The sequence below is a fragment of the Prinia subflava genome, chromosome 1 (genome assembly GCF_021018805.1).
Source record: "Prinia subflava isolate CZ2003 ecotype Zambia chromosome 1, Cam_Psub_1.2, whole genome shotgun sequence".
Classification (NCBI taxonomy): domain Eukaryota; kingdom Metazoa; phylum Chordata; class Aves; order Passeriformes; family Cisticolidae; genus Prinia; species Prinia subflava.
This window is the reverse complement of record NC_086247.1, coordinates 86,430,620-86,447,840: the sequence shown is the minus strand read 5'-3', so window position 1 is coordinate 86,447,840 and position 17,221 is coordinate 86,430,620. Positions and strand designations below refer to the sequence as shown.

The 17,221-nt window shown below is 43.2% G+C and overlaps 1 protein-coding gene across 3 annotated transcripts in view; it reads left to right on the top strand.

The window, feature by feature from the left end:
* Window positions 1–17,221, top strand: part of F13A1 (coagulation factor XIII A chain) — a 60,442-nt gene that overhangs the window by 13,056 nt on the left and 30,165 nt on the right. For all 3 annotated transcript variants that reach the window (XM_063401870.1, XM_063401862.1, XM_063401876.1), the window contains exons 4-5: window positions 6,332–6,583; window positions 13,084–13,202. In XM_063401870.1, coding sequence (XP_063257940.1) covers window positions 6,332–6,583; window positions 13,084–13,202 — 371 coding nt within the window. The remainder of the gene's footprint in view (window positions 1–6,331; window positions 6,584–13,083; window positions 13,203–17,221) is intronic.

The following is a 17,221-nucleotide window of genomic DNA, read 5'->3' as shown; positions in this document are numbered from 1 at the left end:
AGAAACACCTGATGGTCTAAACTTGGAGTCTCATTTTGTGACAGAAAAAATAATTTATTGACAGCAGAACATATTTCCTAAAGACTGGCTCCTAGCAGGCAAGAGACCTATTTGCCACTCTTAGCAAAAAATAAACCTCTCCCCTTTCTGAACAAAGGCATTGGGGTATTTTTTTCCTCTCCTCTGGAATTCCCAGCTGGGCCCCAGAGCGGCAGAGGAGGGAGTCCCTTGAGGTGGTCTATGAATGCAGTATTTAATGCTAAGCCATCTTTATTAGGCTGACTCTTGCACTGCTGCAGCAGCAGCAAGTGGCACATAAAATGTGGCTGTATTTTTCAGTTGTTTTACTAGTTAAGGTGTGTGGCTCTGATGTGTGTTTTACAGCTGTAAAGTACTAGAAACATTCGCTGCTGGGACAGAGTGGCCAGATGTTAAGGATTCATAGCTGGGGCCATGAGCAAAACTTCTTTCAAGATATGTGCATTTACTACATTTCCAAGTTCGTATATAGCACTTCTGATGGCAGTGGAATTTGAGGGTGGGAGGAACCCAGATGAGATGTTAGAGGTTTAGAGACAACTGCTGCTTTTAACAAAAAAAAAGTTGTTTCTCCTTCTTGCTTCTTTTGATTGTTTGGAATTTTATTGGAGCACCTCTCTTGTTTCTTTCTCATTTGTTTACTTTGTGTTTTGTGGCATAAATCCCATATGCTAACACCCATCTCCAAGACTGCTTGCTATCAAAAGGCTTATCTCTTCTACATTCTACAGTGGCTGTACTGGTGACTTTCAGCTCAGACTTATCAACACATCACAATTATTATACTTCCATTGGATGATGTTGAAATAGATTTTTTTACCCTTTACTTGAAAGAGTGTATCTAGATAAAACAAATGATCTTATAGGAAAATTGTTAATTACTGTGTGTAATATATATTACAAAAGAAGACCAATCATTTGACTCCTTGAAAAGCCAGTCTTCCTAGGAGAGTTTCTAAAAAGACAAAAACTACTGAGATGCAGCTTTGTTCACCTCGTTCCCTTCTGAGGTATCCCACTTCCATCAGGAAGGAAATGTCCTGTGAAGCTCACTAGATCTCTAATCCCTGTACTACCAAACTTTTTCTCCTCGCTGCTGGAAGCTCCGTTGTGTAGGACCTATCCAAGAGCACCTGCTGGTCCCTCCAGGGTCTGTGCCAACAGCACAGCACTAATTCAGCTGTGCCGTTTATGAGCTGATTAATGCACACACACACACAGAGCTGTGTGTGTGTCCACTGGGGATCAAGGGGAAACTAAACTACGTGTAGTCAGGAGCTTCCAGAGGCAGGATGGAGAGGAGAAGGAGGAGAATAGTCTGAGCAAGCCCTGGTTCCTGTTAGTCACTCATAAAGAGCAGCAGCAGAATTGGATAACTGGAGGAGGACCGCTCATGTTTTGACAGCTGAACTCACTGTACCTATCTCTCACCCTCTCTGTGTTGCTGTAAATCCCTCTCTGGCATGGCAGTTTTACCCAGAATTTAACACAGCTTGTCTCCATGCCTGATGGGCCCAGAGCTGACATGCCAGGGAGGAAAGGCATATGTTGAAAGTAACTCACTTTGAATGCATGTGTGTGGCCACAGTCCTGTGTTTTAGATGGCTCATTATTTTGCTGCTACATAAATAGATTTTTGCAAGCTTTAACAAATGCTGCACTTTGCCCTTTGCCCCTGAAAAGTGTCTGTGTGTGACAGGGGACATCCCATGCATGTCCACATCCACACACACTGCGGTCATGGTGCCTTTTGCCATGTAGATCTTTACTCATGTTATTAAAATTTATTTTATGGGCTCCTTTAATAGTAATAGCAGCTCCTAGTTTGCTCCTCTATCACAATCCCGGACTCCTAAACCCCGGCAAGCTCGATGGAGTGGATTGTGATAAGGTCCAGAAGAAGTGGGGTGGCAACAGAGGGCTGATAAAGGACCACGCGGGGTCTTAAGGGTTGGCAGTTCCAAAGCACCTTTAATGTCCGAAAGCAACCGGCACCATAAGACAGAGAACAAAGAAATGTGAGCCTCTTTAAAGAGGGGTGGTACAAAAATCAAGAACCAATCAGTAACCTTTAGGGGTGGAGTATGGGATCATCTCCCCCCATAGGGGGAGAACCAATCAGGGAAAACACAAGGGTGTAATTTGAACATATTACCAAATGGAGAACAGAGGTAGGGAGAACATTCCAGAACTGGGAGATGGGTTTGGGATGATAGACATGGGGTGGGCGTGGGATGAGATAACAGTTGGGTTTGACAGAAGTGGGGGCTGAACCATGGATGGGGTTTGGGGGAATAAACCATTTTTCAGGGGATACCACGCAACTCTTTTCCTGGGTGCCTGAAAACTCCAAGAAGCGTAGAGTTGAGCTGAGCTGCAACTGAGGTGAGAAGGAGCTTTAGGACCCCAGCTTGGTTAGCTACAGAAACAAGGGTGGAATAAGAAAGGATAAAAAAAGAAGTATCAAAGGATTGCAGACCTGTGCACTGTAAATCAAGGGAAATAGATTTGTTTGTGCCATTAAAAACTCATTAAACAAGGGAGGTTTCTGAAAAAAGTAATGTCTTTTGGCAGTGTTGTGGCTCAGGACCTAGCACTGAAATGCAGAGGGCTGGAGGCCTTAGAAAGGGGGTCACTGTGAGCTCTCTCCTGTCCTCTCCTGCTTCAAAGGCAGGGCACTCGCAGCTTCTATTCAGTGCATGATATCTTTGAAGGAGCCTATAAAAGAATTCAGCCAGTGCAGGAATCTCCAGACTTTCTGAGTTCACAGACTGGATTTTCCCATTTCCATGTGCTGTTACAGTGAGCAGACAGGGACATCCCAACAGCATGAAGTCACTCAATGGCTTTGTCTGTCACAGAGCATTGGCTGTGAAATGTCCTCGTGTGAGGGCCAGGACCTCCTACACCCAAAGCAAACGTGAGCACAGGGGAATGAGGCAGCCACAAAGAACTGGCTGTGGAGCACGGCTCAGGCTGCCAACTCCTGGAGCAAATCAGAGCTGGAGAGATCCTGAGCCAGCTAATGTTACTGGCATAATGTCAGCAACCTCCTGTCAGCATAAAAAGGGTTTGTCTTGTCTACATATCCCGGTCCTGACATGCACTCAAATTGCCTCCTGACTCTCTCTGGGTTGTGTTAGCACCAGAGACCCTTCAGAGAGCACTCTGCCAGGTATTCACAGGCTTTTGGTAATGAGTCTTTGAATCTTCTTCCTTAGAGACTCAGCCAGAAAATGAAATCACCCCTGCATGTTCCTCCTTCTGAGAAAGGGCCAACATTGCAGATATCCCAACTATGAGCCAAAGTTGGCTCTACTTTTCCACTGCAGCCAGAAAAGTGTGCTCAAGATGTAGATAAAGGTCAAAAGGCCAAGCTGCCCTGAGAGGACTTCCCTACGAAGCTGATAAACATAGAACTGAGCCTATATAAGAATTATTTGGCCAGCAACCTTAGTATACAATGCCAAAGTTACTCAGCTTTATAGCACTCTAGTATCAAGACAACAGATGCGTGTATATGAGACCAGTGTGGCTGATGCTGTCAGATGTCTAGATGTGTGTTTACAATTCAGCTCCACAAGCCCCTGACAGAAGTAGCAATTCCCTTACTCTTTTATTTACACCCCTTATTCTTCCATTTGCATTTGGTTTGGTTTGGTTTTTGGTTTGGTTCTGCTTCAGAAGTTTGGGGAACCTGTCCTCTCTTCAAAGAAAACACTGGAAATTGCTCACTGTGCTCTTGAAGGCTCTGCCCATCTTCCCAAACTTCCTTGAGGGTTCAGGATTTATGTAACCATTAGCAAGCACCAAATCATGATTGTCTGTCAGGAGCAAACAGTTCTCTTGTATTAACTATTCATAACACCTGCAAAGTATCCTAACTTCCAGGATATCCATCCTTGGCAGATCTGCTATATCTGCAGAGATGCAAGGCATCCCTGGTGCCCCAGCGCACCTCCTCCTCATGGGTGAGCAAGCTAATGCAGTGGCCTCTTACTCTGTGGGACCAGCTGTGTGGGGCTCTGGGCTTAAAGAACCTTCCATCAGCAGCAACTACAGCTGCTCCCTTGTCAAGAAAAAGGTGTATTAGGGTGTCTTTGCTTGTTTGGAAGGGGAAATGGGGGTTTGAGTTTTCAGAAAAAGTGAGAATACCAGAGGCTTGGTATTTTGCCAAACCTGCTTGAGAGGTGCCAGTGGCAGTGGTCCCATAAGGATGTCTTGAAAAGTTTTCATGGCCTCTTTGAGATCCTATCTGGTTCCTGTGGGCAGATTTTCTGGGAAGTAATTCTGCAGTCTCTCCATGTACACGTGGCATACACAAAAATGGTGGTGCAAAGTCACTGCCAGAGCACAGCTTCTCCTGTTCCCAATAGGCTCCTACACCAACATGCAGCTTCCAGCAAAGACAAGGATGTCAGTTCCTAACCATGTTAAAATAGTAATCTCTTCCTCCTCCCACCTTTCTGAAGGAGGTACAGGAGGTATTTTTAAAAGTAGCACTTGTTAACAGTTTTCAAGGATATCAGTTCAACTACTTGGTTTGCTCTGCTGCTTTGTTTGCGTTGACTGCTTTTTTTAGAAAAAGATTATGTCAAAACTAGAAGCAAAATATCAACTGTAGAGGCAAGCTGGGTCATACACAGTTGCACTACAAAGAACAAGAATGCATTCAGCTCCCAGATCTGTTACCTCTATAGGCTCTTCTCTCTGCACTGGCTTTCTTTTGATGGTTTATATTTGAAGTGTCCAGTGCTCTATCTTCTAGTGCTTTCTATTGATTTTGCTCTCTTATTCCAGTCTTTTATTCTTCTGTAGGTCTTTTTCTTCCATTGTGTTCCTCACTGATCTGAATGAGTTTCATGGGTTACAGCATCCCTGGCCTGCAGGGCAAAGTGGGCTATTTATGTGCACTGAATATCTGCAAAATGGAAATTCAAGTGCTCAGAATAATCTCTTGGATGAAACACAGTAGCCCCAGATTTCTCAGAAACACAAATGTCGTGGCAGCTTGCAAGTTTCAGATTTAAAGCTGGAGTTGTCCTTTCCCAAATTGTAGCAGTGTTCAGATCTGTGATTATCTCTACATCGGCAGTATAAAAATAAGCAAGCAAGAAAATGAGTTTAATTTTGAAGTTCTTAAATAGTAGGAATGAAAAATATAGAAGTCTGTCCCTCCGTCTGCCATCATTGCTTTTCATTACCCTATTTTTGAATGAGAGACTGACTTTCAGCCTAAAATATGAAATGAAGAGTAGATTTAAGAATGAGATAAGGAACTCATCCTTCTCACAAGTGTCTCTTTTGACTATGCTTCTGGTTGGCTTCCAGATTTAGTTTGGCTCTACCTCAGTCTCAAGGGGTGGAGCCTCACATAACTTTGAATCCTGGCACTGTACATGTTTACATGTAGCCTATCCGTCTAGCTGCTTTTGGAGTTGGCAGAATAAAATAAGCTCCTCTGGGCTGTGATTTGTCTTACTGTGAGGCAGACTCTCCGGTGCGGTACTTTGGAGGTGTGTCATAGTTTGGGACCCCTTTCCGGTGAAGAAAGTTTGGTGATTCAGCCCCACTGTGGTGGTCTGTATCCTGGGCATCCAGGATTGTTCCCACTATGCCCCTGAGGAGTGGATGCTCGGGGGGAACTGAGCGCTGGGTGTCTGCAGGTGGACTCATTTGTGTTTCCTCCGTCTGTGTGGACTTCATGGAAGAGTGCGTGGTCTGTGCTTGGCAGTGCAGTAGTGTAGTAGTGCAGAGAAGAAAAAGGTTCTTCTCTGCTGAAGAGCCCCAAAGCTGATGCCTGTGCCTCAAAGGGCACTTGTGTGCTACCCACCCAAGGGTGGTGGGTGCATCTGAACTGGGGAAGGGGCTCTTACCTAAACTCCTAAACTTACCAACAGTCTAGCTGGTGTTGACACCAAAGCAAGGAGCAAGCTGGAGCGCAGCTTTCTGCACTAGGATAAACAATGGTGAGCAAGGAAAGCCTGGACAGCCCCTTCTCATGCTGGCAGGGCTGTCTATGCTCCTGGCAGTGCTCAAGCCAGTGAGACTGGAGATTGCTGGAGTGGGGTGGGTGGGGGTGTGGGCACAGGCTGTGTGTGGGGAGCTGTTGCGGGTATTTGTGTGGCTGTGCTGTCAAGTTACCAGGCCTTGTGAGGAGCAGTGAGAGAGTAGGTTATTTTTGCCCACTAAAACCTGCCACCTCCATTGAAAATAAGACAAAAGGACAGAGGACTGCTAGAAAATTTAAAAACCATCAAACTAAGGTGAATCTCTTAACTTCTCTCTCCAGGTCGGTACCCACAGCAAAACAAAGGCACCTACATCCCAGTTCTAGTAGGCAATGTGCTAAAACCTGGTCAGTGGGGAGCCAAGATTATCCACAGGGAAAACAACACCATTCGGCTGTCCATCATGTCCTCCACCACCTGCATCATCGGGAAGTTTCGCTTGTATGTCGCTGTCCTGACTCCCTTCGGCATCCTTCGGACGCGCAGGAATTCAGCGACCGACACCTACATGTTGTTCAATCCCTGGTGCCAGTGTAAGTACCCGGTCAAAGGCTTACACTTTCTGCTGCTGGGCTCATCAGGTTTTGGGTAGGTTGGTCCAGGAACGGGAGCATGGTACCAAGGAGGTTGGAGACATGTCAGTTTGGGTCTTGAAAACTTAACGGTAACTCTGCCAAAAGTCAAGTCTTTCAGGTTGGGGAATAGCCCTGTGTGAGCAGGACTCCATGCTAGAAACCAATGCCTTTGTTTTGTCTAAACTCTGCAGTTTTACGAGGCCAAGCCTGTGTTTGCCAGTGTGGGCTCCATTGCTCATAGTAAACATACCTCAAGGCTTCACTCTGACTTGAAAAGCAACACTGAGAGTCTCCAGTGTGCCTGTGTGTGCCTTAAACAAGTCAATACGGGCATATTTTTTCCAGGATTTGGTGTGGGGCAGGATGTGCTGGCCTCACATACTCTGCTGATTTACACCGCTAATTGCCACATTTGGGATGGAACCTCTGCAGTCAAAATGTTGCAGAATTCAGTGGCACAGGCTGGGTGGAGTCAGCTTGCTGTGGCATCACCGGCGGTGCCTTCCTGCTGCTACATGACACTTGCCCTTATTACTTCCCCTTTAGTGGTGACTAATTAGAAATGGTGCCCTCTCTGAGGAACAAAGCATTTTGCAAATGAGCCTTTTTTAATAATACAGTGGGTTGAAGGACAATTTATTTTTTTAAATCTCCCAGGTTCCTTAGGAGAAATCAGGCTTTAGGCTGTCAGGGTTGATTTTACCCAATGAACTCTGTGTCTGGCTTTCAGGAGAGGGCAAGGAGGACCAGAGGGGTTTGACTCAGCCTTCTGACATGCTGCAGCACTGTCTCAGCTTCTGACACTAACAAGGCTCCAAGTCACATATATTGCAGTATATTTAGGTCACCAGCTAACTTCAGTATTCTCCTGCTACCCTTCCTTCATCTTTCCATTTGTTTACCACAGTATTTTCATCAAAGAATCCTGTACCAAACAAGGGCCCTCCTAGCAGGTGACAAGTAAGTTTAGTATTATTAGTGGAGCCCATTATTCAGCTGCACTACTGTCAGTACATGGAATGATTTGTGCTGGATTCATTACTTGCCCCTAGTCTGAGGGAATATAAGCAATGATTAGCTTATGCATTATTTAAGAAGATATAGATTAATGCTGAATAAAGAAGAGTTAGTTAAATGGGAATAGGAGGGAATGGGAGGGCAAAAGGCCCTGCCACACTGTGAGATACTTCTGAAAGCAGTGTAAGGTACCTCAGAGCAGTGTGCTGACAGTTTGTCCTGGAGGATGTGCAACAGAAAGAGAGGAAACATTGCCAAAGCTATGGCCCACTGTGAGCAGATAAAACTTCTCAGGGTTTGTTTTGGCATCATCAGACTCTCAGCTTCAGCCAGGGAAGTGCAATTCTCCACCTAAAGGTAGAGCAGTACTTGGTTTTAGTCCTGGGTGTTGTAACAGCCAGCACAGTGATGCTGCAGTGGCTCAGTGCATCTTTGGAAAGGGATAAACCTGAAGGAAAAGCTTCTGAAATTGCCTCAGTTTGCCTCATGATTAGCAGACAACCAGCCAGAGCTGCATGCAGTCCTAATATGAAGACAAGATGTGATGTGGGGGGTTCCTACCCCACTGTTGTGTGACTGGGACCACACAAGCTGATGTGAGGTGTCAGTCAGAGGGCAAAAGGGAAAATAGATCTCTACTTCACACCTCCTTGCCCAGCAATTCTATATGCAGACTGATCCACCATTATTCATGGTATATGGACACTTTGCTCTCCTGTGCCCTCCCTTCCTCACACCTGAGCTGAATGAATCCAAAAGTCAGCAAGAGTGAACCACAGGGTGCAAGACGCAGCAGTTGCCTCCAGTGGCAGGCATTGGCAAGGCTGATGGAAAACGTCTGCCTTAGGAAGGCAAAAAAGACTCTCTGGGCAGCAAGGACATGCTGTGTGACCCCAGATCCAGGGCAGGCAACTTGGGGATTTTCCTCTGCAGCTTACATACATTTTTGGGTGTGTCTCAGTGGCTTCAGGTCCTTGCTGTCCCTTGCTGACTACTGTGTTTTTATTTCCTGCTTGTTTCATTTGGATTTGGACTTGGATATATCCTCATTTTTTGTTCCTCTTTTACTACTAGGTAGTTGGGTCTAATTGGCTGCTATATCTGTCTTTCCCTCCTCTCCTTGTGTTAGAAAATCAAGGACTGTTTCTTCATGCTTTATCCCCTGGCTGGAAAAGATTTTTCAGTGGAATGACAAAAGGGTAGAAAAACTGAGGCAGTTAAAGCACAGAGAAAACAATAGTTTGAAAATCTTCTAAGCTTGTTTGCTGGGTTGATAGCTAAGCAGAAAAGTCTGAGTGGAAAGCCTCATTAAAAGGAGAGAAGACTGATGCCAGGAATGAATGGGGATTGTTATAGCAGGGAGCAAAGTATGGGCTCTACTGCCTGGTGCAGCTTTCCAACTCATCATTTTGGAGGAACATCAATATGTCAGTATGAGCTTTGCTTTAAGACAGAGGCATTTGTGCCCTTTTTTATTACTCCTTTTCTCACTATAGTTCAGTTTTGACATATTTTCCCAGGCAGGTTTGGTTATTTTCCCTGCTGGTTCAGAAGTTGTTTGAATACTTTACCAGTCAAGCTACAGAGTATTTTGCTTCCAAAATCATCATATGCTTTTATATATTTTAATCCCTTTAGCTACATTTAAGACTGATAACCATGAATACTTTAAAGACACAGGGCACGATTCTCCAAAATTATATACGCCAGCCCCAAACATCTGGGAATTCACCTAACTAGTGGGTGGAGATTTCAGTTACTCAGGTGAAATTTTCATTACTTAATAGGCAAGGTAAAGTCTGTGAGGAGAAGCAGCATCCTTTCTACAGCCAGATGACATAGTTGGATAAAACAGATGTGCTTTTGGGCATGCAAAGCTCTCTTCAATTCTGGAACAGAAGATACAAATGGCAAGTAGTTAAGGATAACTTCTTGGAATTTAGCTAAACTCTTGGCAATATCAGACTACATGAAAGCGGAGAAGAGCTCCTTTGATCTGGATACTGTGAGCTCTTTCTGAGGAGCTGTGAGTGCTTTCCAAGCAGCTGCTGAGTCCCTGCAACTTTCTGCTGGGGAACATTAAGCGCTTATCAGGAAAAGACCTTGTGCTGACTTCTGTGACTCTCTCACAAGTGGAGGTGCATAGTGTAGCTGAGTAAGTTACAGATCCTGTGGGCTGAGATGTGCATTTTGCTCACCCAAGCCTCATGCAAAGTGGATTACATTTAAGCAATTAAATATATTGCAACTTTATTGAGTCAGCTGCATATTTCTTCTGCTTAAATGTTCTAACACAGTTGGAGGATTAGTACCATGTGGCTTACTCTGGACTCATCTCACATGTTACCAAGTACTAGCACTGTTCAAGGCAGCATACTGACCTTGATCGTGGGTAGAGTGATTTTTGTAGATAACTGCATTTAGCTCTTGCAGCTTGGGGTTTGTCACAGCACTGTCCTCTTCCCAGTATGAACCCTGGGGGTTTTGTGGCTTCAGTGAGACACAGCCTGACATTCCTGGATTCCTGCAGGAGCACAATGAAGGGAGGCTGGGAGCTCAGGGCAAGCCTGATGCTTCCACTTCCACATGTCTCCTGGTGCTGCTGTGCTCAGCTGTCACTGTCTGCTTGAAGAAATGGTTTTTCCAGCACCACAGGGCTGCTGTGCTGGGGTTGGGGTCCCTCCATTCTGAGTAGAGTTTTCCTATGTTCATTCAGAACATTCATTCTTTCCCAGATAGAAAGCCTTACTCCGCACTCCTCATGGCTTCAGCAAGGAATTCCTCACCTGCCGTGCTGTCTTCACGGGAAGTGTATTTTCACCTTGCCCGACTTCAAACAGAGTAGCATAGAAGCTAATTTGCTTCTTTGTAGCATTGCTGGTGTCTTAGTAAATTCCCAGGATAAAAGGAGTGAGTAAAAAAACCTCTGAACTGCTGGAGAAAAAGAACAAACAAACCCAGCACATTTCTCTGGAATTCTTCTGTTTGTCAGATGTGAACCTCCACTTGCACAAAATAATTAGGAGTTGCATTATGTAGAGCATGCTTAGCATCAAAGTACTCACAAATGCCTCATATTTTCTTCTAAACAGTCTCAAGGGCGGTGAAAGCTGTCAAAAATCAAAGCAGCAGGCTTCCCTGTAAAACACAAAAGACCTTTTTACCTTATCAAACCACAAATATTTAAAATAATCGACAGAGAAGTTAATCAATTTCCATCTGATTTAGCAAAGATCATGCAGTCTCAAAATAACATAAGCATCTCAATTGATACCAGCAAGATCAGTGTTGATATTTTTAATCCCCAAAAGAAAACAACAGCTGTCAAGAAGGCATATGCACACACTTCACTGAATGTGTAACGGCACAGAAGAAGGTGTGAATTCTCTTTCTTTAAATGAACTCTCTGTACTATTTGTATGGACCGACTTTAATAAAATCCAACGCTCAGTGAGAGAATGCAGATAATTGTTCAATGAGCAAATCAGGCAAATCAAGTCTAGTAAAACAGCCTACATGATCTGTAACATCTGTGATATTTTTAGTGGGATGCTATACAGAACTTGTTGGACCAAAAAAAGTCATGTGATATACAGTTTCATAAGTATGAGAGTCCCTGCTTGCATAAAGGGCTGCAGCCTTTTCATTCACTGTCAAGTTTTAACACTCTCTTTCACCTTGTAGCCTCTGAATATAGTAAGTGCATGATCATCCACTTTGTACCTGGGTGCAGGCTGAGGTTGGCTAGGTCGTGGGTAGTGAAAAGCTTGTAAACTTCTTAATGGTCTAGCCTTTAGAAGACAGGTGAATACTACCCTGCCAAATACAAGAGTGGGTCTCAGACCTGTCTACTTTAGGTAAAACTCCATGAAAGCCCTGTTCCTCTGCTTGCTCCAAGTCGTACTTAGTCATCAGAGCCCGTACAGAAACTAGCATAAAGCATAATGGCAAACACTGACCTCCTCAAATGCAGTACAGACTCCTTGCATTTAACCCCTGCTTCTCTATCATCCTTTGCACACCAGTGTGGAGGTCATTATGTTACATATCTGTGTATATATAGACATAGAAATATAAAAATATCTTGAGGGAAAACAAAACTTCCGGAAGGGTCAGGTGTGTATATTGGAAAAGCCCTTCACCTAGCTGAGGCCAGTGTGAGTCTCACCACTGTTTGGTTTTGGGGTGGTTTGTTGGTTGGTTGGTTGGTTTGGTTGTTTTGGTGTTTTTGGGGGGGCCCAGATTTTAGCTTTTTTTTAGGCAAATTGCAGTTTCATGGAGAAATTAAGAAGCTTTTGAGGCTGAGTTTACAAGAAAGTCCAAATCTGATTTCCATTTCAACAAAGCACAACAAATCAGTAGGCTTTTAAAAGCTAAATGCTCCTCTAGTAATTTGCAGTGGGGTGCTGAAGAAATCTACTTTTGACAGTAGAGTGACAGTGAAAGTGATAGTAGTGAGTGTAGTTTTGTACTTGCTCATATCAAACTGTTGGAAGTTCCCTTTAATTTGCTGTCTTGGACTACAGTACTGATTTCCTCAGATTAATAGATTCTCATGCTATTAATTGTTAATGTGTATGTTTTAGTCTCAAAATACAAGCATTGGCACTGGAAAGAAATCTTCAACTATTCATCACAGCCTTCTTCATACTTACCTGTGAATGTTTGAATGGTTTCATGTCATTCATGACATGATGAATGTTCCTTATGAATGTTAATAATGAGTTATTCACACATGTAAATCATGTTTGCAAGTCAAACATCCATGCATATGCTCTTGATTTTTGATATAAGTCCAATCTAGAATGTGCCCTTTGTATATGTTTTTATAAAGATCTCATTCAGTCACTTCCAGTTATCACTTAGACACTTGAATTTCCCCTCATATTACCTGGTCAGTCAAGCTATGTGGGGAAGGGATACTCCAGTCAATAACTAATGTACAGAGAATGCAATCAAACTTTTATCTTAATACTTTGTAAAAACTGTATTCCATTTTTTAATGCACTACAGGTTTTTCTTTAGATCTCTTGACCTGAGCTGTTTTCCAGTAACATTAATAGGTTTGAAATTGTTCTTTGATCTGTTTGTACAGATGCAGAATTGCGTCATGTTGCTCCAACTTTTTAATTAGTTGTACACAGTAATCATAAAATTTTTGATAAGATGTGACACCTTAATCATACTTTACAGATCCTGAGAAAACTTGCAGGAGTTGCCAGCACTTTTCCATCTTGCATGTTTTTAAGTTGTGTATCATATTCCAAACTAGGATCACTGCCTCCTTATTCCTGTACTCTGTTGAAGCAAGTAATGCTTTGTTTGATGGACGAGGGGTACTTATCATCAAAGATAAATGTATTGTATGCTAAGATGTTTTATCTGTCCTATATGACAATTAAACACTTGTACTAATATTTATTTTTGGTAAACTCATGCAGTGGATGCTGTGTACCTGGACGACGAGAAGGAAAGGGAAGAATATGTCCTGAATGATGTTGGTGTTGTATTCCATGGAAACGTCGAAGATGTAAAATCAAGAAGCTGGAGTTACGGGCAGGTGAGCTGTTTAGGTCTTCTCTGGCTGCTCCCAGTAGGACAGCAAATGAGTTTAATTGACACCAGACTGTGGCTGAGACTGTGGGCTCTGGGATGCATTATTGGTTTCTCCTTTGGAAAGATAAGGGGTATCATTTTAAAATTGTATGAAGTGAGTATATGCCTAATCCAAAAAAGCAATGCTATAATAGCTGATATTTAAAGACCTTGTTTCAGGGGCATGGTTCAGGTACTAAGAGGCTGCCTGTTGGAAGTTATAATCATTAGCTGAGGTTTCCACAGGGCAGAGGTATTTCTGCTGCTGCATTATTGCTGCTTCAGGATCAAATCAATTTATGAAAAGTAGAGTTGTTTGGGTTTTTTTTCATTTTTTGACAACAGGTTTTACTGCTTTTTAACTTTTCTTTTTAGCTTTAGCATCTTGGTGGAAATAATTCTGTTCTTCTTGGGGGTCACAAGTTTCATATGACAAACTAGTATTTAAACCCAAAATTTTAAATTTTGGGAAAGGCTCTTCCTTTTGTGCCTGGATTTGATAACGTCAGTGTCCAGTGGTCTCTTGCAATCTGCGGAAGACACCCTCCACTAGGCTGGAGTAGGATATTGTTGTGCCTTCAATAACATAGAATCATAGAATAATTTGGAGTGGAAGGGATTTTTAAAGATCATCTGTTCCACCACGCATCACGGACATGGACACTTTCCACTAGACCATGTGCTCAGATTCCTGTTCAACCTGGCCTGGAACACTTCTAGGGAAGGACCATCCACAGCTTCTCTGGGCAACCTGTTCCAGCAATTTACCACCATCATTGTAGAAAATTACTCCTTTATATGTAATCTAAACCAACCCTCTTTCAGTTTAAAACCACTACCCCTTGTCTCAGACTTTTTACTTGCCTATTTTACCTCAACCTTCTTGTAAGAATTAACCAGCCTAAAAATCCCAAGGGGATGGAGGAGTTAATATATTGTGTTAGAATGGGAAAAAGGCATTGCCAAGCAGAATTGAAATGATTAATACATAGCAAAGCTATAACCCTAGCTGTCGCTCAGAGGGGCTCCAGTAGACAGACACTGGGTATGGATTTCTCTCATCTCCTGGATTTTCACAACACCACAACTGAGAAGGTATTTCCTTGCTGCTGTGGTGATGGATCCATTAAGTGGCACCTCCCTGGCACAGCTTTGCAGAAGGGTCCTTAGATCTTGCTTTCTGTCCCTCAGCTAAATACCACCTCAAAGCTTGAGCTGGATGGATTGCCAGTGTGCTTTCCCTGGGGAGCTCTTTGAACTCACATCTCTCTTTTTTCTTTATTTAAGGGTACAATTTCATCTTTTTTTCCTGCGGCAGCGCTGCCTTAGGGAGTTCCTGCCTCTGCACCGTTCCTTTGGTTGTGTCAGTGCCATTGTTTGCAGGGTCTGACTGGTTTCCTGACTGAGACAAAAACAACCCGTAAATAAGGAGCGGGGAAGAAATTCCATAAGCTGATGGTGCCTCTGATATAAGAGATGTAGAACCAGATGCTGAGGCTAAAGCTGGGCGTGCATGTAAGCTGACCAAAAATGCCCCCTCCTGGCCCTTCTTACCCCTGCAAGCACTTGTGCAGCCGTGCAGTGACTCAGCCTGGAGAGCTGATCTAGCTGAATAAGCATCCTCTTCGTTTTTTTTTTTCCTCCTGGGTAATTTCTTGGGCTTGCTCTGTTCCTAGATTTGGGATTCACTCCATGACAGATGTAAGGAGGAGGGAGAGAGGGGAATAAGCAGCTGGAGGTGGAAGATGCTGCTTAAACCAGATGCTGGATTTATGTCTTAAGATGCTAAATTTATGGCCTATGGTGGCTTGGCCTGAGATGTTTATATTCTGGGAATCTGGCATCTTCCTGACACAAATACCAGCCTCCCTTGAGAAATTGCATTATTTATTTGGTTTTTCTAGGAGGTAGTTCTGTCTGTGAGGTTAGGGCCATTCCATAGTCCTTTTTCATGTACTTTGGAAATAGAAATTCCTGTGTTGGCTGAAATCAGAGGATCGATTTTCACCCCGTGCTGTGGTGCTCCTTTTGCTATTGGTTGCCCATGTGAAAGCTGAGTGTGGCAGATGCATCTCAGCAGGCCCAAGCCAAGAGCTTTAATGGAATTGATCATTTTTTAGGGGTTTAACAGACATGTCAATCTGCAAAAGGAACATAGAAATATTCTTCTGGTTCCCTTACTTTCAGTGAAATGGAGGACAGAATGTTCCTGATCTACCCAGTCCATTTCCAACCATTAAAGACACATTTTTGGCAATCCTAGATGTTAAGAGCAAGAGCATTGCTATGAGTGAGTAAAAGTACTAGCAGAAAGGCCTACATTATGAATATATCATACAATTATGCTTTTTATATTTATCATATATAGCCCTTTCCAACATGTAAGCAAAAAGCACAAGGCCACACAGAGTCATAGAGGTGAAATGTATATGGTCATACACAAAAATGCAGGTAGACTTATGCATGGTAATGCTCTTAGGCTAAAAAATTGCTTAGGATAATGACAGCTGGAAACTTTACCTCAGGTTGTAAATTGAAAAGGAGTTAGGATAATGACAGCTGGGAACTTTACCTCAGGTTGTAAACTGAAAAGGAGCATAGGGTTCAAAACTGGCTTACTAGTCTGAGATGGTTCTCAAAACTGTTGTCTGTAATGAGAAGCAAAGCAGGAAACATAGAGAGAGGAAGAGAAAACAACAGAACAGTTGAAGCATGGCTGCAATGAGTGAGGATGGAGGTGTTTCTAGCAACATGACTGCAATCCCTCCTAAGAAACTGTAAAAGGCAGTTGCTCAGAAAATTCCATGGAGGATTCTGGGGAAATTTGGCTTTGGAGGAAACCTAGGCACATAGAAATTCTCCAGCTGAAAAATGTTAGAAGTTGGATGCTATATTGATTGTTTAATGTTGATTTTTGGTTTTGTGAGAAAATTAAAACAGGTGGACATAGAGTACTCTTGCCGTCATGACTTCTCTCATGTTCATACATTGATCTGCTTTTGTTTGGAAACCTACTGTGCCCATGTAATTCTACAGCACATGCATTTGTTCAGGTCAGACCACAGGCAACATGAGATCACATCTGCCTGCAACTGACTGTGAGAAACACAGCCTTAAATCAACCAGCTCAGAAAGTGACACAGCCTCACTTACTTTGGTTTAAGTGGAAGGTCATTTATTAGAAGCAGTGTAGCATGCAGGAGGATGCCCAGGACAGCTGCATGTGTTGCTCTGTAACACAAGGAATATCTGCGTGCACTTCATCTGTGTGTTTTCTCGTGCCTTATTTTCCACCTGCATTTTTTCCCATGTGGTTTCACCAAAGTTTCTTGCTCCTGAAATAGGTTTATTTTCATTTCAGCTTCAGTGGAACAGACAGAACATTTTTGTGCCTGGATCGGGTTCACTCACCTGTCCTTGCTGCCCCACCTACTTCTTTTCTGGTTCCTGGGATATTTCAGAGATGTTCAGCCTTATAGCTGCAATTTTTCTAGTCCATTCCCCTCTAGATAGGATTTTCTTGCCAAAAGTGAAGGCAGAAAACTGATCTAGTTTAATTTAATATTTTTTAAATACCTGAATAGTCAAGACAGGCAGAACTGGCACTGGTGTTAAGGCTATTCTGCATCCTATACTACTGTAATAGTATAAGCCAGCTAGCCCTTGCAGCTTGTCCTTTCTTCCCTGTTAATCCAGTTATTTTGCAAGCATTTGTGTCACTTTGTAAATGCTAAGGTGGAAGGCGACAACCTTGATAGCTATTTCCTCTTTATTCCTTCTGTATATACTGGCAAGATTGACAGTGTCTCATAAACTGTAGATGAGAAAAGTTTAATTCACAGGGTAAACTTCTTACTGATTTAACCCAGGCCTGATTAATTGAAGTGCAGATAGCAGGTTTTGATCCTAGTAAAAGACTGTTGGGCCAGATCAGAAGAAAAGTGAATTTGAACCAGAAATGACAGCTGTGAGGGCCCACAGTTT